The following is a 19,744-nucleotide window of genomic DNA, read 5'->3' on the forward strand; positions in this document are numbered from 1 at the left end:
GGATAGACATTGAGGTTCTAGAGTCCTCTCAAAGAGTCTCAGGTCCTGACAGGGATAGACATTGAGGTTCTAGAGTCCTCTCCCCCCACACCCCCCCCCGCGCTTCCGATAAACCCAAAGGAACGGGACAGGCCGACGGATACGGTTTGGCACCGGGAGCGTGGACTCCCCCCGCCCCTGGTCAGCTCCCTGTGAGCGGGTTCACGAAAGGGAAATGACTCTGTGGTCCCCGGCCCTCGAGGAGCCGGAGAACCTTACAAACAATTTGAAAAGGGCGCGGGGAGCAGCCAGAGTAGCTCGGACAGGACTGGGGGGGGGGGCGGGGTGTGCTTCTCCCCGTCCGGCGTTTCGTTCAAGGTTAGAATGGGAATCGGGTTCATTATCGCATGAACTTTGTCAACGTAGCGGAAGCAGTTGAGACACAAAGCATAATCCGGCGAGAGAGAGAGCGAGAGATCATTAATAAAATCAAGCTAACAATAAATAAAGTAAAAATGATAATAATTAATTTTTTTAAACAATGATAAATTATTAAGTAAATAAATTACAGCATACGAATATAGAATAGATTAAAAATCGTACAAAATACCCCAGAAATACTATATATTTAAAAAGTAGTGAGGTAGTGTCCAAGGGTTCAATGTCCATTCAGCAATCGGACGGCAGAGGGGAAGAGGCTGCTCCTGAATCTCTGAGTGTGTGTCTTCAGGCTCCTGTACCTCCTCCCTGATGGCAGAGGGGAAGAGGCTGTTCCTGAATCACTGAGTGTGTGCCTTCAGGCTCCTGTACCTCCTCCCTGATGGCAGAGGGGAAGAGGCTGCTCCTGAATCTCTGAGTGTGTGTCTTCAGGCTCCTGTACCTCCTCCCTGATGGCAGAGGGGAAGAGGCTGTTCCTGAATCGCTGAGTGTGTGCCTTCAGGCTCCTGTACCTCCTGCCCGATGGCAGAGGGGAAGAGGCTGCTCCTGAATCTCTGAGTGTGGGTCTTCAGGCTCCTGTACCTCCTCCCTGATGGCAGAGGGGAAGAAGCTGTACCTGAATCGCTGAGTGTGTGTCTTCAGGCTCCTGTACCTCCTCCCTGATGGCAGAGGGGAAGAGGCTGTTCCTGAATCACTGAGTGTGTGCCTTCAGGCTCCTGTACCTCCTCCCTGATGGCAGAGGGGAAGAGGCTGTTCCTGAATCACTGAGTGTGTGCCTTCAGGCTCCTGTACCTCCTCCCTGATGGCAGAGGGGAAGAGGCTGTTCCTGAATCGCTGAGTGTGTGCCTTCAGGCTCCTGTACCTCCTCCCTGATGGCAGAGGGGAAGAGGCTGTTCCTGAATCGCTGAGTGTGTGTCTTCAGGCTCCTGTACCTCCTCCCTGACAGCAGAGGGGAAGAGGCTGTTCCTGAATCTCTTGAGTGTGTGCCTTCAGGCTCCTGTACCTCCTCCCTGATGGCAGAGGGGAAGAAGCTGTTCCTGAATCGCTGAGTGTGTGTCTTCAGGCTCCTGTACCTTCTCCCAGATGGTAGAGGGGAAGAAGCTGATCCTGAATCGCTGAGTGTGTGCCTTCAGGCTCCTGTACCTCCTCCCTGATGGCAGAGGGGAAGAGGCTGTTCCTGAATCTCTGAGTGTGTGTCTTCAGGCTCCTGTACCCCCTCCCTGATGGCAGAGGGGAAGAAGGTGTTCCTGAATTCCTGAGTGTGTGTCTTCAGGCTCCTGTACCCCCTCCCTGATGGCAGAGGGGAAGAAGGTGTTCCTGAATTCCTGAGTGTGTGCCTTCAGGCTCCTGTACCTCCTCCCTGATGGCAGAGGGGAAGAGGCTGTTCCTGAATCACTGAGTGTGTGCCTTCAGGCTCCTGTACCTTCTCCCTGATGGCAGAGGGGAAGAGGCTGTTCCTGAATCGCTGAGTGTGGGCCTTCAGGCTCCTGTACCTCCTCCCTGATGGCAGAGGGGAAGAAGCTGTTCCTGAATCGCTGAGTGTGTGTCTTCAGGCTCCTGTACCTTCTCCCAGATGGTAGAGGGGAAGAAGCTGATCCTGAATCGCTGAGTGTGTGCCTTCAGGCTCCTGTACCTCCTCCCTGATGGCAGAGGGGAAGAGGCTGTTCCTGAATCTCTGAGTGTGTGTCTTCAGGCTCCTGTACCCCCTCCCTGATGCCAGAGGGGAAGAAGGTGTTCCTGAATTCCTGAGTGTGTGTCTTCAGGCTCCCGTACCCCCTCCCTGATGGCAGAGGGGAAGAAGGTGTTCCTGAATTCCTGAGTGTGTGCCTTCAGGCTCCTGTACCTCCTCCCTGATGGCAGAGGGGAAGAAGCTGTTCCTGAATCGCTGAATGTGTGTCTTCAGGCTCCTGTACCTCCTCCCTGATGGCAGAGGGGAAGAAGCTGTTCCTGAATCGCTGAGAGTGTGTCTTCAGACTCCTATACCTCCTCCCGAATGGCAGAGGGGAAGAGGCTGTTCCTGAATCTCTGAGTGTGGGTCTTCAGGCTCCTGTACCTCCTCCCTGATGGCAGAGGGGAAGAAGGCTGTTACTGAATCACTGAGTGTGTGCCTTCAGGCTCCTGTACCTCCTCCCTGATGGCGGAGGGGAAGAGGCTGTTCCTGAATCGCTGAGTGTGTGTCTTCAGGCTCCTGTACCTCCTCCCTGATGGCAGAGGGGAAGAAGCTGTTCCTGAATCGCTGAGTGTGTGTCTTCAGGCTCCTGTACCTCCTCCCTGATGGCGGAGGGGAAGAAGCTGTTCCTGAATCTCTGAGTGTGTGACTTCAGGCTCCTGTACCTCCTCCCTGATGGCAGAGGGGAAGAAGCTGTTCCTGAATCTCTGAGTGTGTGTCTTCAGGCTCCTGTACCTCCTCCCTGATGGCAGAGGGGAAGAGGCTGTTCCTGAATCGCTGAGTGTGTGTCTTCAGGCTCCTGTACCTCCTCCCTGACGGTAACAGTGAGAAAAGGACATGCCCTGGGTGCTGGGGGGTCCTTAATAACGGACGCTGCCTTTCTGAGACACCGCTCCCTGAAGATGTCCCGGGTACTTTGTAGGCCGGTGCCCGAGATGGAGCGGACTAGATTTACAACCCTCTGCAGCTTCTTTCGGCCCTGTGCAGTAGCCCCTCCGTACCAGACAGGGATGCAGCCTGTCAGAATGCTCTCCACGGTACAACTAGAGACAGCAGTGCGGGCTGATGTCTGAGTGGGGATGAGGTGCAGGGAGGGACATGGGAGCCCCTGTGCAAGGCTCCCAGAAGGCCGAGTCTATGGTCAAGAAGGCAAGTGTGATGTGGGCTTTCATTCATTCCCAGGGGAGCAGAATACAAAAGCAAGCAGGTAACGCTGACACTTTGTAAGATCCCGAGAGGGTGTGTGAAGAGACGGTGCGGAGGGAGATTCACTCCACAATTGTAATCCCTGAGCCTGCCCCCCTCGGCCGGCCAGCTGACATCGAGGGAGTTTTTCAACGAGTCCCCCCGCACATCCGATCTCTCCGTTTAGGAAGACGAGCCTCGCGTTCCATTCTTCCGGCACCCCCCCCCCACCCCAACCCCACATCCCCACTGCGTCGTCACCCAGTTCCCAAAGCTCTGGCCAAGGTGGGCCGGCAGAGACTCGATGGGCCGAAGGGAGTGTCTGCCTCGTGGTTAACCGCTCCATTGCCCTTCCTCCCTCTCCTCCCCATCTGCTGCTCCCTCCACCACCCTCACTTGCCAACTCCTCCTCTCTCCCTCTCTCTCTCCGTCTCTATCTCTCTCTGTCTCTCTCCGTCTCTCTCTCTCCCCCCTCTCTCTGTCTCTCTCTCTCTCTCCACCCCTCTCTCTCCCTCTCCCCTGCCTCTTCCCCCTCTCCACCTCACTCCTCTCTCTGTCTTCTCCATCTCGCCTCTCTCCATCCTCTCTCTCTCTCTATTTCTCGTTCACCCCACCACACCTCCCCATCCCGCTCCACGTTCCAGGGTCTGGGCAAACTATTTTTCCATGCGGAGGTGAAGACGTGAAAAGGATGAGAGCTGTCGCACCCAATTTTCAAGTAAGTCTTTACCTACGGTTTGGGTCTGTGTGATGGGACGGTGTGGAAGGAGATTCACTCTGTATCTGACCCCGGGAGTGTGTGTTGGGACGGTGTGGAGGGAGATTCACTCCGTGTCTGACCCCGGGAGTGTGTGATGGGACGGTGTGGAGGGAGATTCACTGTGTGTCTGACCCCGGGAGTGTGTGATGGGACGGTGTGGAGGGAGATTCACTCTGTGTCTGACCCCGGGAGTGTGTGATGGGATGGTGTGGACAGAGATTCACTCTGTGTCTGACCACGCGGAGTGTGTGATGGGACGGTGTGGAGGGAGATTCACTCTGTGTCTGACCGCGGGAGTGTGTGATGGGACGGTGTGGAGGGAGATTCACTCTGTGTCTGACCACGGGGAGTGTGTGATGGGACGGTGTGGAGGGAGATTCACTCTGTATCTGACCCCGTGAGTGTGTGATGGGACGGTGTGGAGGGAGATTCACTCTGTGTCTGACTCCGGGAGTGTGTGATGGGACGGTGAGGAGGGAGATTCACTCTGTGTCTGACCCCAGGAGTGTGTGATGGGACCGTGTGGAGGGAGATTCACTCTGTGTCTGACTCCGGGAGTGTGTGATGGGACGGTGTGGAGGGAGATTCACTGTCTGTCTGACCCCGGGAGTGTGTGAAGGAACGGTGCGTAGGGAGATTCACTCTGTGTCTGACCCCGGGAGTGTGTGATGGGACGGTGAGGAGGGAGATTCACTCTGTGTCTGACCCCGGGAGTGTGTGATGGGACGGTGTGGAGGGAGATTCACTCTGTGTCTGACTCCAGGAGTGTGTGATGGGACGTTGTGGAGGAAGATTCACTCTGTGTCTGACCCCGTGAGTGTGTGATGGGACGGTGCGGAGGGAGATTCACTCTGTGTCTGACCCCGGGAGTGTGTGCTGGGACGGTGTGGAGGGAGATTCACTCTGTGTCTGACCCCGGGAGTGTGTGTTGGGACGGTGTGGAGGGAGATTCACTCTGTGTCTGACCCCGGGAGTGTGTGATGGGACGGTGTGGAGGGAGATTCACTGTGTCTCGGACCCCGGGAGTGTGTGATGGGACGGTGCGGAGGGAGATTCACTCTGTGTCTGACCCCGGGAGTTTGTGATGGGACGTTGTGGAGGGAGATTCACTCTGTGTCTGACTCCGGGAGTGTGTGATGGGACGGTGTGGAGGGAGATTGACTCTGTGTCTGACCCCGGGGGTGCGTGATGGGACGGTGTGGAGGGAGATTCACACTGTGTCTGTCCCCGGGAGTGTGTGATGGGACGGTGTGGAGGGAGATTCACTCTGTGTCTGACTCCGGGAGTGTGTGATGGGACGGTGTGGAGGGAGATTCACACTGTGTCTGACTCCGGGAGTGTGTGATGGGACGGTGCGGAGTGAGATTCACTCTGTGTCTGACCCCAGGAGTGTGTGATGGGACGGTGGGGAGGGAGATTCACTCCGTGTCTGACCCTGGGAGTGTGTGATGGGACGGTGTGGAGGGAGATTCACTCTGTGTCTGACTCCGGGAGTGTGTGATGGGACGGTGCGGAGTGAGATTCACTCTGTGTCTGACCCCAGGAGTGTGTGATGGGACGGTGGGGAGGGAGATTCACTCCGTGTCTGACCCTGGGAGTGTGTGATGGGACGGTGTGGAGGGAGATTCACTCTGTGTCTGACCCCGGGAGTGTGTGATGGGACGGTGTGGAGGGAGATTCACTCTGTGTCTGACTCCGGGAGTGTGTGATGGGACGGTGCGGAGTGAGATTCACTCTGTGTCTGACCCCAGGAGTGTGTGATGGGACGGTGGGGAGGGAGATTCACTCCGTGTCTGACCCTGGGAGTGTGTGATGGGACGGTGTGGAGGGAGATTCACTCTGTGTCTGACCCCGGGAGTGTGTGATGGGACGGTGGGGAGGGAGATTCACTCCGTGTCTGACCCTGGGAGTGTGTGATGGGACGGTGTGGAGGGAGATTCACTCTGTGTCTGAACCCGGGAGTGTGTGATGGGACGGTGTGGAGGGAGATTCACTCTGTGTCTGACCACGGGAGTGTGTGATGGGACGGTGTGGAGGGAGATTCACTCTGTGTCTGACTCCGGGAGTGTGTGATGGGACAGTGAGGAGGGAGATTCACTCTGTGTCTGACCCCAGGAGTGTGTGATGGGACCGTGTGGAGGGAGATTCACTCTGTGTCTGACTCCGGGAGTGTGTGATCGGACGGTGTGGAGGGAGATTCACTGTGTGTCTGACCCCGGGAGTGTGTGATGGGACGGTGTGTAGGGAGATTCACTGTGTGTCTGACCCCGGGAGTGTGTGATGGGACAGTGTGGAGGGAGAATCACTCTGTGTCTGACCCAGGGAGTGTGTGATGGGACGGGCTGGAGGGAGATTCACTCTGTGTCTGACCCCGGGAGTGTGTGATGGGACGGTGTGGAGGGAGATTCACTCTCTGTCTGACCCCGGGAGTGTGTGATGGGACGGTGCTGAGGAAGATTCACTCTGTGTCTGACCCCGGGAGTGTGTGATGGGACGGTGTGGAGGGAGATTCACTGTGTTTCTGACCCCAGGAGTGTGTGATGGGACGGTGTGGAGGGAGATTCACTGTGTGTCTGACCCTGGGAGTGAGTGATGGGACAGTGTGGAGGGAGATTCACTCTGTGTCTGACCCAGGGAGTGTGTGATGGGACGGGTTGGAGGGAGATTCACTCTGTGTCTGACCCCGGGAGTGTGTGATGGGACGGTGTGGAGGGAGATTCACTCTGTGTCTGACCTAGGGAGTGTGTGATGGGACGGGTTGGAGGGAGATTCACTCTGTATCTGACCCCGTGAGTGTGTGATGGGACGGTGTGGAGGGAGATTCACTCTGTGTCTGACTCCGGGAGTGTGTGATGGGACGGTGTGGAGGAAGATTCACTCTGTGTCTGACCCCGGGAGTGTGTGATGGGACGGTGAGGAGGGAGATTCACTCTGTGTCTGACCCAGGGAGTGTGAGATGGGACACTGTGGAGGAAGATTCACTCTGTGTCTGACCCCGGGAGTCTGTGATGGGATAGTGTCGAGGGAGATTCACTCTGTGTCTGACCCCGGGAGTGTGTGATGGGACGGTGTGGAGGAAGATTCACTCTGTGACTGACCCCGGGAGTGTGTGATGGGACGGTGTGGAGGGAGATCCACTCTGTGTCTGACCCCGGGAGTGTGTGATGGGACGGTGCGGAGGGAGATTCACTCTGTGTCTGACCCCGGGAGTGTGTGATGGGACGGTGTGGAGGGAGATTCACTCTGTGTCTGACCCCGGGAGTGTGTGATGGGACGGTGTGGAGGGAGATTCACTCTGTGTCTGACCCCGGGAGTGTGTGATGGGACGGTGTGGAGGGAGATTCACTCTGTATCTGACCCCGGGAGTGTCTGATGGGACGGTGTGGAGGGAGATTCACTCTGTGTCTGACCCCGGGAGTATGTGATGGGACGGTGTGGAGGGAGATTCAATCTGTGTCTGACCCCGGGAGTGTGTGATGGGACGGTGTGGAGGGAGATTCACTCTGTGTCTGACCCCGGGAGTGTGTGATGGGACGGTGTGGAGGGAGATTCACTCTGTATCTGACCCCGGGAGTGTCTGATGGGACGGTGTGGAGGGAGATTCACTCTGTGTCTGACCCCGGGAGTGTGTGATGGGACGGTGTGGAGGGAGATTCACTCTGTGTCTGACCCCGGGAGTGTGTGATGGGACGGTGTGGAGGGAGATTCACTCTGTGTCTGACCCCGGGAGTGTGTGATGGGACGGTGTGGAGGGAGATTCACTCTGTATCTGACCCCGGGAGTGTCTGATGGGACGGTGTGGAGGGAGATTCACTCTGTGTCTGACCCCGGGAGTGTGTGATGGGACGGTGTGGATGGAGATTCACTCTGTGTCTGACCCCGGGAGTGTGTGATCGGACGGTGAGGAGGGAGATTCACTCTGTGTCTGACCCCGGGAGTGTGTGAGGGGACGGTGTGGAGGGAGATTCACTCTGTATCTGACCCCGGGAGTGTGTGATGGGACGGTGTGGAGGGAGATTCACTCTGTGTCTGACCCCGCGAGTGTGTGAAGGGATGGTGTGGAGGGAGATTCACTCTGTGTCTGACCCCGGGAGTGTGTGAAGGGACGGTGTGGAGGGAGATTCACTCTGTGTCTGTCCCCGGGAGTGTGTGATGGGACGGTGTGGAGGGAGATTCACTCTGTGTCTGACCCCGGGAGTGTGTGATGGGACGGTGTGGAGGGAGATTCACTCTGTGTCTGACCCCGGGAGTCTTTGATGGGACGGTGTAGAGTAATAATCTCTGTGTGTCTGACCCCGGGAGTGTTTGATGTTACCGTGTAGAGGAATAATCTCTGTGTGTCTGATCCCGGGAGTGTGTGATGGGACGGTGTGGAGGGAGATTCACTCTGTGTCTGATCCCGGGAGTGTGTGATGGGACGGTGTGGAGGGAGATTCACTCTGTGTCTGACCCCCGGAGTGTGTGATGGGACGGTGTGGAGAGAGATTCACTCTGTATCTGACCCTGGGAGTGTGTGATGGGACGGTGTGGAGGGAGATTCACTTTGTGTCTGACCCCGGGAGTGGGTGATGGGACGGTGAGGAGGGAGATTCACTCTGTGTCTGACCCCGGGAGTGTGTGATGGAACGGTGTGGAGGGAGATTCACTCTCTGTCTGACCCCCGGAGTGTGTGATGGGACAGTGTGGAGGGAGATTCACTCTCTGTCTGACCCCGGGAGTGTGTGATGGGACGGTGTGGAGGGAGATTCACTCTGTGTCCGACCCCGGGAGTGTGTGATGGGACGGTGTGGAGGGAGATTCACTCTGTGTCTGACCCCGGGAGTGTGTGATGGGACAGTGTGGAGGGAGATTCACTCTCTGTCTGACCCCGGGAGTGTGTGATGGGACGGTGTCCCGCGATGATCTCCACCAATCGAGTCCTCTCTCTCTCTCTCTCTCCGCCGCAGCAGGACTCTGAGGGGAGGCGGAGAGCGGAGGAGGAGGAGGAGGAAAGGAAAAGGGAAAGCAAAGCGCCGGCCACTCCAACGAGCCCCCGCCATCTTGCAGATGAGGCAGATGGTCCTGAGGCAAGGCCTGGATTCAGTCTCCCCCGTGTCGAGGATGGTGCCGAAGCGCTGACGTCCAGTGGCCCTGCTGCGCTGATGGGGATGAGTCAGAGAGTCAACGCACTCCCAGATATTCCTCGATTTCGTAACCGTGATCGTGCTCTCCCTCTCTCTCTCTGTCTCTCTCCCTCTCTCTCTCTGTCTCTCTCCCTCTCTCTCTCTGTCTCTCTCCCTCTCTGTGTCTGTCTCTCTCTCTCTGTCTGTCTCTCTCTCTCTGTGTCTGTCTCTCTCTCTCTGTGTCTGTCTCTCCCTCTCTCTCTCTCTGTCTCTCTCTCTGTCTGTCTCAGTCTCTCAGTCTGTCTCTCTCTCTCTGTCTCTCTCTGTCTGTCTCTCTCTCTCTCTGTCTGTCTGTCTCGCTCTCTGTCTGTCTCTCTGTCTCTCTCCCTCTCTCTGTCTGTCTCTCCCTGTCTGTCTCTCCCTCTCTCTCTGTCTCTCCCTCTGTCTGTCTCTCTCTCTGTTTCTCTGTCTGTCTCAGTCTCTCTCTGTCTATCTGTCCCTCTCCCTCTCTGTCTCTCTCTCTGTCTGTCTCTCCCTCTGTCTGTCTTACTCTCTCTGTCTCTCCCTCTCTGTCTGTCTCTCCCTCTCTCTGTGTCTCTGTCTGTCTCACTCTTTCTCTGCCTGTCTCTCTTTGTGCCTCTCCCTGTCTGTCTCTGTCTTTCGCTCTCTCTCTCCCTCCCTCCCTTTCTCTGCCTCTCTCCTGCCCTCCGGTTAGTTTACCCCGACGCCCTCGGCCATGGCCACACTGCCCGCCCGGGTCTGAGGCCTTGAGGCCTGCTCTGGCCCCAGGGGCCTGGAGCAGGAGGGGAGGAGGGTGGGGAGAAATGCGGAGGGGAGTGGGGTGGAGTGGACTCGGGGCCCCCCAGGCTCGCAGGACCAAAGCCGCTGTCCGCCCGCCCCCTCCCCCTCACCGGCCGGACCAGGCCTCGAGAAGCCTCTGGCCCAGAGCAATGCACAAGCCCGGGGGGGTGGGGTGGGGTGGGGGAGTGGTGATTTGGAGGTGGTGGAGGGACGCCAGGGGGGAGTGGGAGGGCCACGGCCACGGTGACTCCTCGGGCATCTTTTCCAATAAACCGTTTTGAAAAAAAAACCCGAACCGCGAAGCCGCGCGTCTTTCCTGGGGGCGGGGGCCTGAGCCGGGGTGGGGGGGGGGGGAGGAGGGAGGGTGTCGGTGGCCCAGCAGGAGATTCCGCGGCCACGGGACGAGAGGGCTTACCGACCAGGAGGTGGCCTTACCTTGAGGACCCCCAACACCGGGAGGCGCCGATTGCCGACGGGGGCCCGCGAAGGTTTTCGGCGACTTCCAGAGAGGGGATGTTACCCCCGGCCATGCGGTTCGGAAAATGCAGCCGGAAGTCTCGGATAGGGAGAGGGAGCATCCGGGGATCCGGTGGCGGAGGGCGGGGGTCTTTTTATTTCTGGGACAAAAGGTCCCCTCCTCCCCGCACGGCGGGTGGGGCGAGCTGAGGGATTTCTCCGCCGAGGGAACGGCAGCAGAACTCGGGAAAAGGGGAGTCCGGGCGTCGTCTCAGGCCGAGAGCCTTCTGCCGGACCGGGGGTGGGGTGAGGCACAGACGGACCCAGGGGTCCCGGGGCGCGGTTCCCCGAGCGTGGGGCCGTGGGCAGGCAAGGCAGCGATGAACTGGAGGGAGCGCGGACACGCTGGATACGAGGGAACGCTTTGCCTCGCCCAGCTCTCTGTTCCTCAGAGAATGGCCGTGCGAGGGCGGAGAGGAGACAGACGGACATACTTTATCGATCCCGAGGGAAATTGGGTTTCATTACAGCCGCGCCGACCAAGAATAGCGTAGAAATATATGGAATATAAAACCATAAATAATTAAATAATAATCAGTTAATTATGCCCAGTGGAAATTAGTCCAGGACCAGCCTATTGGCTCAGGGTGTCTGACACTCTGAGGGAGGAGTTGTAAAGTTTGATGGCCACAGGCAGGAATGACTTCCTATGACGCTCCGTGTTACATCTCGGTGGAATGAGTCTCTGGCTGAATGTACTCCTGTGCCTAGCCAGGACATTATGGAGTGGATGGGAGACATTGTCCAAGATGGCATGCAACTTGGACAGCATCCTCTTTTCAGACACCACCGTCAGTGAGTCCAGTTCCACCCCCACAACATCACTGGCCTTACCAATGAGTTTGTTGATTCTGTTGGTGTCTGCTACCCTCAGCCTGCTGCCCCGGCACACAACAGCAAACATGATAGCACTGGCCACCACAGCCTCGTAGAACATCCTCAGCATCGTCAGGCAGATGTTAAAGGACCTCAGTCTCCTCAGGAAATAGAGACGGCCCTGACCCTTCTTGTAGACAGCCTCAGTGTTCTTTGACCAGTCTAGTTTATTGTCCATTCGTATCCCCAGGTATTTGTAATCCTCCACCATGTCCCTTGGATGGAAACAGGGGTCACCGGTGCCTTGGCCCTCCTCAGGTCCACCACCAGCTCCTTAGTCCTTTTCCACATCAAGCTGCAGATGATTCTGCTCGCACCGTGTGACAAAGTTTCCCACCGTAGCCCTGTACTCAGCCTCATCTCCCTCGCCGATGCACCCAACTGTGGCAGAGACATCAGAAAGCTCCAGGCGATGGCAGGACTCTGTGTTGTCGTTGAAGTGCGAGGTGTGGATGGTGGAGAGAGGGGGAGAGGACAGTCCCCTGAGCACCCTGTCTGACACACTGTGGTCTGCCAGTCTGGTAATCAATAATCCAGGCGATGGCAGGACTCTGTGTTGTCGTTGAAGTGCGAGGTGTGGATGGTGGAGAGAGGGGGAGAGGACAGTCCCCCTGAGCACCCTGTCTGACACACTGTGGTCTGCCAGTCTGGTAATCAATAATCCAGGCGATGGCAGGACTCTGTGTTGTCGTTGAAGTGCGAGGTGTGGATGGTGGAGAGAGGGGGAGAGGACAGTCCCCTGAGCACCCTGTCTGACACACTGTGGTCTGCCAGTCTGGTAATCAATAATCCAGGCGATGGCAGGACTCTGTGTTGTCGTTGAAGTGCGAGGTGTGGATGGTGGAGAGAGGGGGAGAGGACAGTCCCCCTGAGAACCCCGTGGTCTGACACACTGTGGTCTGCCAGTCTGGTAATCAATAATCCAGGCGATGGCAGGACTCTGTGTTGTCGTTGAAGTGCGAGGTGTGGATGGTGGAGAGAGGGGGAGAGGACAGTCCCCCTGAGCACCCTGTCTGACACACTGTGGTCTGCCAGTCTGGTAATCAATAATCCAGGCGATGGCAGGACTCTGTGTTGTCGTTGAAGTGCGAGGTGTGGATGGTGGAGAGAGGGGGAGAGGACAGTCCCCCTGAGCACCCTGTCTGACACACTGTGGTCTGCCAGTCTGGTAATCAATAATCCAGGCGATGGCTGGACTCTGTGTTGTCGTTGAAGTGCGAGGTGTGGATGGTGGAGAGAGGGGGAGAGGACAGTCCCCTGAGCACCCTGTCTGACACACTGTGGTCTGCCAGTCTGGTAATCAATAATCCAGGCGATGGCAGGACTCTGTGTTGTCGTTGAAGTGCGAGGTGTGGACGGTGGAGAGAGGGGGAGAGGACAGTCCCCCTGAGCACCCTGTCTGACACACTGTGGTCTGCCAGTCTGGTAATCAATAATCCAGGCGATGGCAGGACTCTGTGTTGTCGTTGAAGTGCGAGGTGTGGATGGTGGAGAGAGGGGGAGAGGACAGTCCCCTGAGCACCCTGTCTGACACACTGTGGTCTGCCAGTCTGGTAATCAATAATCCAGGCGATGGCAGGACTCTGTGTTGTCGTTGAAGTGCGAGGTGTGGATGGTGGAGAGAGGGGGAGAGGACAGTCCCCCTGAGCACCCTGTCTGACACACTGTGGTCTGCCAGTCTTGTAATCAATAATCCAGGCGATGGCAGGACTCTGTGTTGTCGTTGAAGTGCGAGGTGTGGATGGTGGAGAGAGGGGGAGAGGACAGTCCCCTGAGCACCCTGTCTGACACACTGTGGTCTGCCAGTCTGGTAATCAATAATCCAGGCGATGGCAGGACTCTGTGTTGTCGTTGAAGTGCGAGGTGTGGATGGTGGAGAGAGGGGGAGAGGACAGTCCCCCTGAGCACCCTGTCTGACACACTGTGGTCTGCCAGTCTGGTAATCAATAATCCATGACTCCAGGGAATCATCCCCCTGCATCACCGCCAGATTCCCACCCGGCCGGGCAGGGCGCATGGTGCCGAACGCACTGCGGGGAGAGTTTAAAGAAAATGACCCAAAGTCAGGAACATTGTGTCTTCTCTCCACGCTAATGGCAGCCAACGACCCCGCCGGACAAAAAACAAAAGGCCAGGGACATCCCCTTTAAACTTCCCCTTTAATTCAGCCACCCGCCCTCCCTTATAAGGAAGCGCGGATTTGCATGCGGGCCAAGGCGGGAGCCCGAACCGGGCGACCCGTCGGGCTGGTTCTCCCGGGCAGAGGAGGGCCCGGGCCCGGGCCGGTGGTCGGGGGGAGGCCGGCTGGCGAGGACGCGAGGGCGCCCGGCCGCTCGCCGCGACCTTGAGGCGGGGCGGCGCGGTAGGCGGCGGCGGGGGGGGGACCGCGCATGCGCGGATGCCCCGCCCCCGGCCGCTAGGTGGCGCCGGACTCCCAGCGGTCCGACCGACCGGACCCGGGGTCGGCGGCCGGCCAGAGGCGCGCCCTAGCCCGGGCGTGGTGGGGCGGGCGTCTCGGTCGCTCTTCCCTCTCCGCTTCTGGGTTCAGCAGATCATCAAACAGCAGAAAAATGCATTACGTGACCGCGGCCACGTTCTTTAATTGGCTCCCTTATTAAATTACACGTTGTCGGGCGAACCGACTGATCTGACCAGAAATCTGTTAAACTTCGCAGCGGCAGTTCCGTGCAAGACGTCAAGTCACATTTTATTGTCATTTCGACTGTGCAATCGAGCCAACGTTGGACACCACACCGAACCACATTAAACCACACCAGACCCACCCAGGACAGGCATGACAATAAATCACAAACAGGACAATAGGCAGAGTCGAGGACAGTCAGTCCAGGCTCGGGTATTGAGGAGTCTTTTTACTTAGGGGAAGATCTGTGACCTGAATAAACTGCTGAATGGCGGCTGGACTCTGGGTGTTGAGGAGTCTGACAGCTCGGGGGAAGAGACTGTTACACAGTCTGGTCGAGAGAGCCCGAATGCTTCGGAGCCTTTTCCCAGACGGCAGGAGGGAGAAGAGTTTGTGTGAGGGGTGTGTGGGGTCCTTCATAATACTGTTTGCTTTGCGGGGGCCGCGTGTGGTGTAAATGTCCCAGCAGGGAGAAAAAAATAATAAAATAAAACAATAATAAATAAACAAGTTAATCAATTACGTATAGTTTTTTTTAAGAACATGCAAAAAACAGGTACTGTATATTAAAAAGTGAAGTTAGTGTCCAAGGGTTCGGTGTTCATTTAGGAATCGGACGGCAGAGGGGAAGAGGCTGTTCCTGAATCACTGAGTGTGGGCCTTCAGGCTCCTGTACCTCCTCCCTGATGGCAGAGGGGAAGAAGCTGTTCCTGAATCACTGAGTGTGGGCCTTCAGGCTCCTGTACCTCCTCCCTGATGGCGGAGGGGAAGAGGCTGTTCCTGAATCTCTGAGTGTGTGCCTTCAGGCTCCTGTACCTCCTCCCTGATGGCGGAGGGGAAGAGGCTGTTCCTGAATCACTGAGTGTGTGTCTTCAGGCTCCTGTACCTCCTCCCTGATGGCGGAGGGGAAGAGGCTGTTCCTGAATCGCTGAGTGTGTGTCTTCAGGCTCCTGTACCTCCTCCCTGATGGCGGAGGGGTAGAGGCTGTTCCTGGATCACTGAGTGTGTGCCTTCAGGCTCCTGTACCTCCTCCCTGATGGCGGAGGGGTAGAGGCTGTTCCTGGATCACTGAGTGTGTGCCTTCAGGCTCCTGTACCTCCTCCCTGATGGCAGAGGGGAAGAAGCTGTTCCTGAATCACTGAGTGTGGGTCTTCAGGCTCCTGTACCTCCTCCCTGATGGCAGAGGGGAAGAAGCTGTTCCTGAATCTCTGACTGTGTGCCTTCATACTCCTGTACCTCCTCCCTGATGGCAGAGGGGAAGAGGCTGTTCCTGAATCACTGAGTGTGTGCCTTCAGGCTCCTGTACCTCCTCCCTGATGGCGGAGGGGTAGAGGCTGTTCCTGGATCACTGAGTGTGTGCCTTCAGGCTCCTGTACCTCCTCCCTGATGGCAGAGGGGAAGAAGCTGTTCCTGAATCACTGAGTGTGGGTCTTCAGGCTCCTGTACCTCCTCCCTGATGGCAGAGGGGAAGAAGCTGTTCCTGAATCTCTGACTGTGTGCCTTCAGGCTCCTGTACCTCCTCCCTGATGGCAGAGGGGAAGAGGCTGTTCCTGAATCGCTGAGTGTGTGTCTTCAGGCTCCTGTACCTCCTCCCTGATGGCAGAGGGGAAGAAGCTGTTCCTGAATCTCTGAGTGTGGGTCTTCAGGCTCCTGTACCTCCTCCCTGATGGCGGAGGGGAAGAGGCTATTCCTGAATCGTTGAGTGTGGGCCTTCAGGCTCCTGTACCTCCTCCCTGATGGCAGAGGGGAAGAAGCTGTACCTGAATCGCTGAGTGTGTGTCTTCAGGCTCCTGTACCTCCTCCCTGATGGCGGAGGGGAAGAGGCTATTCCTGAATCGTTGAGTGTGGGCCTTCAGGCTCCTGTACCTCCTCCCTGATGGCAGAGGGGAAGAGGCTGTACCTGAATCGCTGAGTGTGTGTCTTCAGGCTCCTGTACCTCCTCCCTGATGGCAGAGGGGAAGAAGCTGTTCCTGAATCTCTGAGTGTGGGTCTTCAGGCTCCTGTACCTCCTCCCTGATGGCGGAGGGGAAGAGGCTATTCCTGAATCGTTGAGTGTGGGCCTTCAGGCTCCTGTACCTCCTCCCTGATGGCAGAGGGGAAGAAGCTGTACCTGAATCGCTGAGTGTGTGTCTTCAGGCTCCTGTACCTCCTCCCTGATGGCGGAGGGGAAGAAGCTGTTCCTGAATCGCTGAGTGTGTGTCTTCAGGCTCCTGTACCTCCTCCCTGATGGCAGAGGGGAAGAGGCTGTTCCTGAATCACTGAGTGTGTGTCTTGAGGCTCCCGTACCTCCTCCCTGATGGCAGAGGGGAAGAAGCTGTTCCTGAATCGCTGAGTGTGTGCCTTCAGGCTCCTGTACCTCCTCCCTGATGGCAGAGGGGAAGAGGCTGTTCCTGAATCGTTGAGTGTGTGTCTTCAGGCTCCTGTACCTCCTCCCTGATGGCGGAGGGGAAGAGGCTGTTCCTGAATCGTTGAGTGTGTGTCTTCAGGCTCCTGTACCTCCTCCCTGATGGCGGAGGGGAAGAGGCTGTTCCTGAATCACTGAGTGTGTGTCTTCAGGCTCCTGTACCTCCTCCCTGATGGCAGAGGGGAAGAAGCTGTTCCTGAATCACTGAGTGTGTGCCTTCAGGCTCCTGTACCTCCTCCCTGATGGCAGAGGGGAAGAGGCTGTTCCTGAATCACTGAGTGTGGGCCTTCAGGCTCCTGTACCTCCTCCCTAATGGCAGAGGGGAAGAGGCTGTTCCTGAATCGCTGAGTGTGTGTCTTGAGGCTCCCGTACCTCCTCCCTGATGGCAGAGGGGAAGAAGCTGTTCCTGAATCGCTGAGTGTGTGCCTTCAGGCTCCTGTACCTCCTCCCTGATGGCAGAGGGGAAGAAACTGTTCCTGAATCGCTGAGTGTGTGCCTTCAGGCTCCTGTACCTCCTCCCTGATGGCAGAGGGGAAGAGGCTGTTCCTGAATCGTTGAGTGTGTGTCTTCAGGCTCCTGTACCTCCTCCCTGATGGCGGAGGGGAAGAGGCTGTTCCTGAATCACTGAGTGTGTGTCTTCAGGCTCCTGTACCTCCTCCCTGATGGCAGAGGGGAGGAAGCTGTTCCTGAATCGCTGAGTGTGTGTCTTCAGGATCCTGTACCTCCTCCCTGACGGCAGAGGGGAAGAGGCTGTTCCTGAATCGCTGAGTGTGTGTCTTCAGGCTCCTGTACCTCCTCCCTGATGGCAGAGGGGAAGAGGCTGTTCCTGAATCACTGAGTGTGTGCCTTCAGGCTCCTGTACCTCCTCCCTGATGGCGGAGGGGTAGAGGCTGTTCCTGGATCACTGAGTGTGTGCCTTCAGGCTCTGTACCTCCTCCCTGATGGCAGAGGGGAAGAAGCTGTTCCTGAATCACTGAGTGTGGGTCTTCAGGCTCCTGTACCTCCTCCCTGATGGCAGAGGGGAAGAAGCTGTTCCTGAATCTCTGACTGTGTGCCTTCAGGCTCCTGTACCTCCTCCCTGATGGCAGAGGGGAAGAGGCTGTTCCTGAATCGCTGAGTGTGTGTCTTCAGGCTCCTGTACCTCCTCCCTGATGGCAGAGGGGAAGAAGCTGTTCCTGAATCTCTGAGTGTGGGTCTTCAGGCTCCTGTACCTCCTCCCTGATGGCGGAGGGGAAGAGGCTATTCCTGAATCGTTGAGTGTGGGCCTTCAGGCTCCTGTACCTCCTCCCTGATGGCAGAGGGGAAGAAGCTGTACCTGAATCGCTGAGTGTGTGTCTTCAGGCTCCTGTACCTCCTCCCTGATGGCGGAGGGGAAGAAGCTGTTCCTGAATCGCTGAGTGTGTGTCTTCAGGCTCCTGTACCTCCTCCCTGATGGCAGAGGGGAAGAGGCTGTTCCTGAATCGCTGAGTGTGTGTCTTCAGGCTCCTGTACCTCCTCCCTGATGGCAGAGGGGAAGAAGCTGTTCCTGAATCGCTGAGTGTGTGCCTTCAGGCTCCTGTACCTCCTCCCTGATGGCAGAGGGGAAGAAGCTGTTCCTGAATCGCTGAGTGTGTGCCTTCAGGCTCCTGTACCTCCTCCCTGATGGCAGAGGGGAAGAGGCTGTTCCTGAATCGTTGAGTGTGTGTCTTCAGGCTCCTGTACCTCCTCCCTGATGGCGGAGGGGAAGAGGCTGTTCCTGAATCACTGAGTGTGTGTCTTCAGGCTCCTGTACCTCCTCCCTGATGGCAGAGGGGAAGAAGCTGTTCCTGAATCACTGAGTGTGTGCCTTCAGGCTCCTGTACCTCCTCCCTGATGGCAGAGGGGAAGAGGCTGTTCCTGAATCACTGAGTGTGGGCCTTCAGGCTCCTGTACCTCCTCCCTAATGGCAGAGGGGAAGAGGCTGTTCCTGAATCGCTGAGTGTGTGTCTTGAGGCTCCCGTACCTCCTCCCTGATGGCAGAGGGGTAGAAGCTGTTCCTGAATCGCTGAGTGTGTGCCTTCAGGCTCCTGTACCTCCTCCCTGATGGCAGAGGGGAAGAAGCTGTTCCTGAATCGCTGAGTGTGTGTCTTCAGGCTCCTGTACCTCCTCCCTGATGGCAGAGGGGAAGAGGCTGTTCCTGAATCGCTGAGTGTGTGTCTTCAGGCTCCTGTACCTCCTCCCTGATGGCAGAGGGGAAGAAGCTGTTCCTGAATCGCTGAGTGTGTGCCTTCAGGCTCCTGTACCTCCTCCCTGATGGCAGAGGGGAAGAGGCTGTTCCTGAATCGTTGAGTGTGTGTCTTCAGGCTCCTGTACCTCCTCCCTGATGGCGGAGGGGAAGAGGCTGTTCCTGAATCACTGAGTGTGTGTCTTCAGGCTCCTGTACCTCCTCCCTGATGGCAGAGGGGAAGAAGCTGTTCCTGAATCACTGAGTGTGTGCCTTCAGGCTCCTGTACCTCCTCCCTGATGGCAGAGGGGAAGAGGCTGTTCCTGAATCACTGAGTGTGGGCCTTCAGGCTCCTGTACCTCCTCCCTAATGGCAGAGGGGAAGAGGCTGTTCCTGAATCGCTGAGTGTGTGTCTTGAGGCTCCCGTACCTCCTCCCTGATGGCAGAGGGGTAGAAGCTGTTCCTGAATCGCTGAGTGTGTGCCTTCAGGCTCCTGTACCTCCTCCCTGATGGCAGAGGGGAAGAAGCTGTTCCTGAATCGCTGAGTGTGTGTCTTCAGGCTCCTGTACCTCCTCCCTGATGGCAGAGGGGAAGAGGCTGTTCCTGAATCGCTGAGTGTGTGTCTTCAGGCTCCTGTACCTCCTCCCTGATGGCAGAGGGGAAGAAGCTGTTCCTGAATCGCTGAGTGTGTGCCTTCAGGCTCCTGTACCTCCTCCCTGATGGCAGAGGGGAAGAGGCTGTTCCTGAATCGTTGAGTGTGTGTCTTCAGGCTCCTGTACCTCCTCCCTGATGGCAGAGGGGAAGAAGCTGTTCCTGAATCACTGAGTGTGTGCCTTCAGGCTCCTGTACCTCCTCCCTGATGGCAGAGGGAAAGAGGCTGTTCCTGAATCACTGAGTGTGGGCCTTCAGGCTCCTGTACCTCCTCCCTAATGGCAGAGGGGAAGAGGCTGTTCCTGAATCGCTGAGTGTGTGTCTTGAGGCTCCCGTACCTCCTCCCTGATGGCAGAGGGGTAGAAGCTGTTCCTGAATCGCTGAGTGTGTGCCTTCAGGCTCCTGTACCTCCTCCCTGATGGCCGAGGGGAAGAGGCTGTTCCTGAATCGTTGAGTGTGTGTCTTCAGGCTCCTGTACCTCCTCCCTGATGGCGGAGGGGAAGAGGCTGTTCCTGAATCACTGAGTGTGTGTCTTCAGGC

At 57.2% G+C, this 19,744-nt stretch overlaps 1 protein-coding gene across 2 annotated transcripts in view; it reads left to right on the forward strand.

The window, feature by feature from the left end:
* Positions 1 to 10,115, forward strand: part of LOC132387527 (arginine-glutamic acid dipeptide repeats protein-like) — a 44,465-nt gene extending 34,350 nt beyond the window's left edge. The window contains exons 9-10 of one of the 2 annotated variants that reach the window (XM_059959897.1): positions 3,916 to 3,989; positions 8,978 to 10,115. In XM_059959897.1, the coding sequence (XP_059815880.1) occupies positions 3,916 to 3,949 (34 nt within the window). In that variant the 3' untranslated portion in view covers positions 3,950 to 3,989; positions 8,978 to 10,115. The remainder of the gene's footprint in view (positions 1 to 3,915; positions 3,990 to 8,977) is intronic. The other variant, XM_059959898.1, reaches the window with a different exon arrangement.
* The last annotated feature ends 9,629 nt before the right edge of the window (positions 10,116 to 19,744 follow it).

Source organism: Hypanus sabinus, unplaced genomic scaffold (assembly GCF_030144855.1).
Source record: "Hypanus sabinus isolate sHypSab1 unplaced genomic scaffold, sHypSab1.hap1 scaffold_1944, whole genome shotgun sequence".
Lineage (NCBI taxonomy): Eukaryota > Metazoa > Chordata > Chondrichthyes > Myliobatiformes > Dasyatidae > Hypanus > Hypanus sabinus.